Below are 9,311 nucleotides of genomic sequence, written 5' to 3' on the forward strand. Positions count from 1 at the left end.
GCTATCACATTAGCAACCCCACCTCTTAAACCGCTTGAAATGCACCCATATGCTAGAACCACTTGAGCAATTCTAAATGTGGCCCAAATTCGACATGAGCATCTGGCCCTGTGAGAGTCAATACCTGAAATATGATAGGTTAGCGATTAATAGAACACCCACACAACAATAGTACAACAATGATAGGGCTGTACCCATTAAAAATGAGTAAAATGGGTATAATGTATTTGTGCAAATGTATGTAACAGGCAGAAAGAAGCATCTCCGAATCCATAAAGTATATATATTCTTGATCAGCATCTATAGCCGAGTCGATCATGCCATGTGCGTCTGTCCGTATGTATGAACGCAAGAATCTCAAAACCTATAAGAGCCAGACACTCGAAATTTGGAATGTAGGTCCGCCTGTTTACGATAATCGATAACCTGCTCCTGCACCTAAACTGATTTTTAAGCAAATCTCGTAATTTATAAGAGCTAGATCCAACAAATTTGACATGTTGCTTTCATATTAAAAATACCGCCACCCTCCACCTACACAACAAAGCTATAAAATAAATTAAAGCCAATTGTAACTATCCACCAATTACAGCCTTAACATTATTGAAATTGTCTTAAGCAAGTCCCAGTGAAAGCGATAGTTATGATGGTTCGGACAACAAATTATCTAGTGGTACGAGTTCGACTACTATTATGGAAACTAAATATTTTTTTTTATATTTTTTTTATATTACTCCTTAAGCAAATGAGCTCGTAGCACAAGCTGCTTTACGCTATCCCCAAGTCGGGAACTCCCGACTAGAACCTCTTACTTTTTTTTGTAATCGGTAAGTTACTTATTTCACTTCCGAGGAGACTGAAATCATGTCGTCGCTCTCATCGCTTTTTATAATTCCAGATTCTATTTGGGAAGCAATTGTTTGTAAGGGCAAGTGGGTGGCAGTCTTGCGGCCTGTTTGCCATAGGTGCCAGCCATAGCGTGGGTACCCGTTGGTTTGCTTATAATTTTATAAATAACTTGAGGGCCCTCCCCATCTTGCCCGTGGCTAGTTTTCTGCTTAATATTTTAGTTGTAACTTTTACAACCATTTTTTACCTGTACTCAATCTAGCCATTCCATATCAAACTCAACTTAAGTTGTATCTGAAAAATATTGCAAAATAAGCTTAAAAGACGAATAGACAATTTCCCTCTTAGAGCGATGGAATTAACGAAACACTATATCAAATAAATTTTCACAAAGGTCTTTGATAATGAGTTTTCCTCCAAAGTTTTTATTTAAAGCTTTGAAAAAAAGTTTAAGGCCGATCAGACGAAACTTAAGACTTCTCTCTGCGGAGAATTTCACTAGGGCTTTCAAAACGAGCTTAAGGCCGATCGGGGGATTTTGCGAAAATTGTGAAACACATGTCGGATGGATTTTCACAGAGATCTTTTAAAATAATGAAATACGCCTTAAATTAATTTTCATAACGACCAAAGATCTTATGTATCTGAACACAAAACTTCACCCCCAAAATCTTTGATCCTCATTTCTTAAATGATTTTGAGGCTGATCGGATTGATTTGTCAATTTTTCCACATTTCGCGTGGAATTCCCCAAACCCCATATTAGCATGCACCTCCACCCCATAAGGTACAACATTTCAGTTTCAGTCAGTGAGGACTGCTTGGTGACTCTTCGCAGGTGCGACTGCGCTGCCCACGCCACTTGAATCAAATCGAACTGCGCTGCACTATTGCAGGTGCTGTGTGTTTTGCTGTTAACCGTTGTGTCAGTTGTTAAGGTATAAGCTGTTGTAGTGACGGCTTTTGAACTGCTGGTATTAGAGTGGGCGTTGCTGTCAGCGGACGGCTCTTTGGCAGCGCCGAGTTCTTGCTTATGCTGTTTTTGTAAGCGGACCGCAAAATTGAAAGTCGCTATTTCTCGGGCGAAGGTACCACTAACCGGGCCGAAATATACAAAAGCTAACTCGCGATTAGTCAATCTCGCCGCTGCAGTGGAGGCCCAGGTGAGGCGTATTGCTTAGTTTGTTCTTGTTTGTTTAACTATTTATTACTCAACATAATAAATAATTTAATTGTTTGCACATCATGCACAGGCACTCAATGTTCTGCTATGGTTGTGGACCTATCTTTAGCATTTTTTGTATTTTATAAGCTGTAATTGAATGGGACTGTTCGCGTTGAGTCCAAAGCCAAAGCTTCATTAAAATATAAGTACATATACACAACACAATGTTTAATGCAATTGCAATTAATATTCAATATAATTAAAAAAATGCCAATATGTTCTCCCTTAGTTCTGTGTTTCTTAATCTAACCTGAAGGAATTTCTGCAGTATATCGTAGTAGTTTTTATTTATTTATTAAAGCTGAACATACTTGATCTGTGTAAAAAATATATATGCCCTATAATCATATATATATAGCGTAGAATAATAATGGGAAAGAAGGAAGGTAAAAATATCATGGACATTGAATATTCCTATTTCTATAATCGATGTAGGAATACAATTTTAAACCGTCACAGGTTTCTTTGATCCCCATTGCCACCAAGCAGAAATGTCCGCCCGTCCGGCAAGGATTTCAGAACCGCACTAACTGCCGCCGGCTCTACTCAAGATCCACACAAATAATTAAGTTTTATTGAGAAAAAAACGAATTACAATAGCAATAAAGAAAACAACACAATCGCAATTTTTTGAAACAGACAGACGGCCATAGCTAGATCGACTTGGCATTGATGCTGATCAAGAATATATATACTTTATGGGGTATAAGATGCTTCCTTCTGCCTGTTACATACATTTGCTCACATACATTATGCCCCTTTTACCCATTTTTAATAGGTTCAGGGTATATTTACAACAAATATACTTTATCAATTCGTGATTCGGAAAATTTGCAACTTGTTTGCTTATAATCAAGTCCTCTTCAAGCTGTTTGTGAAAATGAGTTAAAGATAGTTAGTGAAAAATAGACAAATTTTATAAAAAAATTAAATCATCCTGCACTAGAGAAAAACGTTTCTTTTCACAATTTGAAAATATATATTTTTTTTAAACATTTGCCTTTTAGGGAATTTGTTTCTTAACATAACTCATATCGTCAAGAACGCTTTTTGTATTTGAGAAAAAATGTTAATTTCACAGCGTTTTTCTAAAATTGAGTGATCGATTTTTTATAGAACTAAAGACACCATAATCGTTGTGCAGAATTTCTTATAGTATACTGGCAGAATATTTCACTTATGCAAGTGGATACCTTCACCTAAAATTGAAAAACACAAATTTTAGGTGATATAGTATTTGGCTACTCACAACCCCCACACATTTGAATGCCATACTTATGCCCTAAGAATGTTATAGAAGTTTTGGGGAATATCCCCGCAATTCCAGGCAGGAGCATTCATACTTGTTTCGGCTGCTATGACCCGTAATTGATCTGTGCCGCAAATTGATATTCGGGCTATAGAGGACTCTGGGCTAAGCTCAAAGCTCGAAAGCCTGAATAGGCATGAAAAGCCCCAAGAAATGTCTTAAGTAAATATACAAATGGCTGATAGCTGTTCGCAGAAAAGGCGTAAATGAAGTGTATTCTAAAGAAGGAGGGTAAAAGTAATATTTGGAAAAGTTTAAATTCGAATCGTATCCGGCCTCAAAAAGGAGGCCCGGACAAACACCAGATTTCTTTTACTAGGCGAATATCGCAACGTTAGTTTGCTCCGATTCAAAGTACTTGGCAAAAGAGGCAACGTTACGCACTACATGGGGTCTAAGCATGTGAAGCATCTAAACACACTTAAGTGCCACTTCCGTTCCGGGCTGGAAAACAGGCAAAGAAATGAAATTTGCAGTTAGTGATGATGGTCATGATGGTCAGCGTAGATGGACGAGGGCATAATGATGAAGCTAAATTAAAATATATAAATGAAAATTGAAATAATAAAGCAGCAATATGCAGTTGCTTATCCTGGGACGCGCCATTGCAAGCGGCTTACGAGCAATTAAAATTTTACAATTTAAACGCTTGTGCAGCCGTCGACGGCGGCGTCGGCGTCGGCGTCGACGGCGCAGCTTCAGGGCCAACAGCACGCGCCTTGTGTGGTAGTGCGAGACGAACAATCTGCGACCACGGACGTATGCAAAAGAGGGAGAAAGGAGAATTGCGTTTGTTTTGACAAGTGCGCATAAGTACTGTTGGGATATTTAGTTTTGTTGTATCGTTTTATTTATTGCTGCCTGGGTGCTGCTGTTCATGCACAATTTGTCGTCACTTGCGACGATGATGACTTAATTTTTTTAACAGCAGCCCACAATCAGCGCGTCGAGCTGACCGAAGAGGTTGCTTCACTTCCGTCGGCTCATTCGCACTCTGGGAACCATACAGTGCACATATGTAGGCACACTCATGCACATATTAAATATGGATATGAATATGGATATGGACATGGACATGAACATTACCATCAATGCCAGTGAGGTGCTTGAATTTTCATCATATCTTCTATCGTCGTTTGCCAACGCCGACAGCAATGGCAGTGGCAGCAATGTCGGCGCTGATTCGGAGGACTCACTTATTTGCAGTTCCCGCAAGCTGGCAGTGCCCAGGCAGAAGATCAACGCTCGGGAGCGGCACCGTACATTCAAGTGGGTCATCATTGCAGTAACAGTACAGTACGATTAATCTGAGAATTGTTTCACACTTTTCTTTAGCGTGAATGCTGCATACGAGGAGCTGCGCGGCCTAATTCCGACGGAGCCCGTAAACCGCAAACTATCCAAAATAGAAATAATACACTTGGCCAGTAGCTATATCACACATCTCCGCAGCACATTGCACGCAGGCAAGGACATTTGTGGTTAATAAATTTACTTTTTAATTGCCTTATCTAATTTGCAACATCTCCATTGCAGGAACTGACAGGCAGCCGTGCATGCGGCAAAAGTGGGAACACAAGTGCGGCAACGATGGCAACAGAGTTCCGGAGCGCGTAAGCATTTGCACATTTTGTATGAGACCAACATTTTCACAAACGACGGAAAGTCTGGAATAGTTTTAAGCTTATGTGAATAGGTATAATAGCACACTTTATACATATGTATGTATGACATTGCTTAGCGTTATTTCCTTTTTTTTTTTTTTTGCGTGCCATATCTGTGCCTTTAAATATACTAAAGGCTTAAGACATCGTCATTAAGTAATAAATTGCTTATTAAGTGGAAATTTTTAAGCTTGGTTCCGATAGGAAAAGAAGAGTTTACATGAGTTGGGATTGCTTAATTATATTTCGTTGAACGTTTAGTTCCGATACATAACGACCCAAAAAAGAAGGGTTCTACCTTAATATATTTAGTTTTGCACAAGGAATCAATTTCCGGTGGCGAATATTATTGAAAATGCTTAGAAAACTTAGTATGAAATGAATTAGTGTAACAGTACCAAATGAGTAAATTTACTGCACAGAACATTAAAAGGTGTGGCCAATCGGTAACACACCTAACAGATGATAGTTTCTCGCTATCGAAAGCACTTCAATATATAAATGTGCAAAATTTAGTCGGATATCGATAAATTTAGAGTCGCGTGTAGTTCGACAAGCCAAGTTAAGCAAATTCTTGCAAATTTGCAGTTGAAAATTTAAATTACAGTTTTATATAATAAAATATCAATAAGAACAATTATATAAACAATGATTTGTAAAATGTAACCATTTTTAATGGTTTAATTTATTTAGAAATAATCCGTCATAAAAAAGCAAACATAAATAAACTGGTATTTATTAAACCAAAGCCCGACTCATTTGGACCATCTTTTCTAAGGGACCTCAACTGAACAATTATCGGTGCCGCTTTAGCATCCGCGTCAGCTTTAGATCCTTGTATTCGACAATTAATAGCCGTTTAATTTAAATTCGTTTCAATTTTACTGTGGAAAGTGAACAATAATCGTTTTTCAAAATTATTTATCTTATTCGATGTACCTTAGAGTTAACATACCAATAATTTTATCGATAGTCAACTCATTTTGGCACTGTTAGCACGACGTCTTGTTTCTTAATTATTTATTTTGTTGACAATTATAGGTTTCCCGCCACCGAAAATCAATTTTTTGTACAAAACTACTAAGATTTAACAAAATATAATCACTTCTTCGCCTAAATTAAACCTAATAATTCACCTGCACGGCTACTCTAATGCATTGCTCTGCGTATGGCAGCAGGATCTATTTATTTGTGTTAAATTATCTGTATTTCGCTTCTTGATGATGGGCGATTTGCTGAACGTAAGTAACTAAGATCTACTAACATCATATTATAAAAGATATTGTTTGTCCATTAGAATTCGGAGATGCTTAAGAAACTAGGCGTCGACAGCTCCAATCAATGGATAGTTTACGACGAACAGTTTGAAAAGTTTTTTAATTTCTTGTCGGAGAATGTTACCGACTCCAATATTCTCACAGCACGCGAGTTGTTGGAGCGTGACGAAATGATGCAGCGGGGCGAATGGCTACAGGAATCTGAGAGGATTTTGAAGCTGCAGCAGATAGAATCTGAAAATCCTGGCCTGCTCAAGTACACGAATCAGGATGTAGACGCGCTTGCTGCAGAGGTGGAAGTAATTGAGGAGGCAACCAATGATTATTCGACTCTAATCGACGAAATGCAGTAAGCAACTTTTATTAACAACTACAAAACGACCATCTAGAATAGGAACTACAGTTACCATTCGTTAAAGGAACACAAAGCACAGTCTCATCAGCAAGCTGAGTGAGCTAGAGTCTACAATACTGTTGCTGCATAATACGGAAAGGGAAATGTTAATCGAGTGTCAAGCCAAAGCTCGCCAATTAGAGGAGTTGCAGCGGGAGAACTGTAAGCTCAGTGAAGATACCAACAAGGGCTTCACCTTACCACAAGTGCCGCCGCTATTTATGCATCAGATGCCGCTTGACCAGTATTTCCTTAAATGCGACTCATTCATGCAGTATTTTACTCTCTATATGAAGGAAAACTTCAAAATACAGGAGCTCGTAGATTTTGAGAGCGCTGAAGTGGACGTGCAACATTTTAACAGCAAGCTAGAAAATTTACAAAACTCGTGAGTATACATGCAAATATTAAATACAATAATCATACAAACAATTATATTACACGCACAGCATCCAATATTATACACTCGAATATATAAAGGAAAAGGCCAAGGCAAAAGCCACACAAGCACTGACAGATCACATTGATCTGAATCAAATTCATTGCATCTGCCTTGCTGACATGGTGCGTGAAACACATGACCTGCAACTGCTCAACGAAAACCATCTAAAGAACACGCACGACACTCTACTAAATGCTCTGGCCACGCACGTACAGCAGCACACACAGCAGCGCATGGAGCTGGTCCTGTACGAAAACACAAAGCAGAAATTGGAACGCGCTCTGCGTCGCCGCGAAAACGACAAGCAGCTGACAAGTGTCATTTCCGATGCACTATCCAATGCCGAACTTATTTGGATAGCTATACAATTAGACTTGGAAAAGAAACGAAACTGTACGGACAGCTCCATAGGTCTCTGTGCTCAAGCGAAAGCGAGCTGGCAACGTATACAAACAATGCGTTCGCTAAATTCCTGCCCCAGAGGCACCTATGCACCGTTGTTACAGGAAATCGCTTGTCAACTGTCCGCGCACCTTGGCAAGAATGTTCGCTCAGCTGAAGCTAAGCTCTGCTTGTATGAGTATGAAAAGTTTGGCCGTCTTTTAGCCTACTCCTTGCAAAGCATGTTGAGCGGAAAGTCACAAGTGCACGCGCACGAGCAGCTGGCCGATCTGTAAGTAAAACATTTATCATTTATTTGTTATTTTCATATAGCTATGACGTGCTCCAAATGTTTTACAGCAAGCGTTTGGAGCAAACGCTATGCCCTTTCGTCTACAACTCGCCTCTAGATCAACCTATGTTCGAGCACGTTCAGTATTTATGCCCCATGTTTGATGCCGCGCAGCAGCAGATACGCTTTGAAGAGTCGCTTCGCCGTTTGCGCACTCAGTTCCAGGAAAAGATCTTAGAGCGTATGGTAAGTCAGCAAGGGAACATGTGATTCAAGAGTTCTGAAAGTTCGCTTTTTCAATTTAGGACAAAGAAAAGCTGTGGCGCTACAGCAAACTCTTGTGGATTTGGTTTCTAACTGAGCCGCAGCGCATGCTTCATGCAATTGATGAGGTGAAGAAGAGTTCCGCCAAGATACCAGCCCTAACAAACTCCATACTTCGTCCAGGTGGCGGTCTGCAGCGTAAATGAATCAACAAGTTGCATTAATGTGAAAGCTAATATAAAAATATTCCACATCTTTTGGTTAAGTAAAAATTTCGTGACGAAAGCACAGATTCTGACTTGCAAAATGTAAGTCGAATTTGCGCATTCCACACTCTTCTAATATATGCTACATTGCATCCATACATCTCTCTCTCTCTCTCTTTCTCTATCCCTCTCTCCCTCTCCCTCTCTCTATTTTCCTCTTGCGTTGGCTTGAACATGTAATACATTTGCATAGTTTATTAATTTGCTTCACATATGTGACGTACAAAATAAAGGGAACAGGCCAGCTCTGACCCGTTGAAAATAATATATTAGCCATTATGCTCCTATGTATGACTATGATTTACTGTAAAATTTAGACAGAAGGCCAAGGCAATAACTTAACTTTTTTAAAAAAAAAACTTTAAAACAGTAATCAAGTGTTTTTGTTATATTAATTTACTAAAATCTAAAGAACTACAACTCTTGAATACATAATTGAGACAAAGGATATATTCTGCGTTTAATTTCAAAAAGCTTGTTAACGGTTTCATGACGTATAATATCTGCTTGGATGAAAGGTGTTCTTGTCGAGAGTGCCCCAATAGGAGATACCCTTAAATATCAATGTAACCTCATTTGTGCGTGCCGTAGAATGACCATTTTTACCCATTTCCAAGGGATTCTGGTTAAACTCAGAAAACTTAGAATTATATCACATGATGTTTTGATTTAATTCTAAAATTCATAATTACAAATGTATATATATTTATTAATAATATAATATATATATACAATCGTCCATAAACTTATAATCTAAATAGAAACTTGTTCAGACATTATTTTTGATACAAGTATTTGACTTTTTTCACCTATTTAATAGGTAAAGGTAGACTAGACTTAGATCACTAACCATACAAATTGTTTATTCATTGCTTTATATTCAATTTCTTTATCGCAAAATCTAATTTAAATTTTCATGAATAAACAAGTAAGATATACAAAACTTAT

The 9,311-nt window shown here is 38.4% G+C and overlaps 2 protein-coding genes across 2 annotated transcripts; both read left to right on the top strand.

Moving 5' to 3' along the window:
* The first annotated feature begins 2,827 nt into the window (after positions 1 to 2,827).
* Positions 2,828 to 4,879, top strand: LOC115765315 (neurogenin-3). Its single transcript, XM_030708815.1, has 2 exons — positions 2,828 to 4,652; positions 4,719 to 4,879. The coding sequence occupies exons 1-2, from the start codon at positions 4,414 to 4,416 to the stop codon at positions 4,867 to 4,869; spliced, it is 390 nt and encodes a 129-aa protein (XP_030564675.1). The 5' UTR covers positions 2,828 to 4,413; the 3' UTR covers positions 4,870 to 4,879.
* A 1,216-nt stretch (positions 4,880 to 6,095) lies between these two features.
* LOC115765385 (augmin complex subunit dgt3) lies at positions 6,096 to 9,072 on the top strand. Its single transcript, XM_030708910.1, has 6 exons — positions 6,096 to 6,288; positions 6,345 to 6,673; positions 6,744 to 7,106; positions 7,168 to 7,833; positions 7,902 to 8,079; positions 8,139 to 9,072. The coding sequence occupies exons 1-6, from the start codon at positions 6,268 to 6,270 to the stop codon at positions 8,301 to 8,303; spliced, it is 1,722 nt and encodes a 573-aa protein (XP_030564770.1). The 5' UTR covers positions 6,096 to 6,267; the 3' UTR covers positions 8,304 to 9,072.
* Positions 9,073 to 9,311: the final 239 nt, after the last annotated feature.

Source organism: Drosophila novamexicana, unplaced genomic scaffold (genome assembly GCF_003285875.2).
Source record: "Drosophila novamexicana strain 15010-1031.04,08,12 unplaced genomic scaffold, DnovRS2.1 tig00000960-arrow-arrow-pilon, whole genome shotgun sequence".
In the NCBI taxonomy this organism is placed as follows: domain Eukaryota; kingdom Metazoa; phylum Arthropoda; class Insecta; order Diptera; family Drosophilidae; genus Drosophila; species Drosophila novamexicana.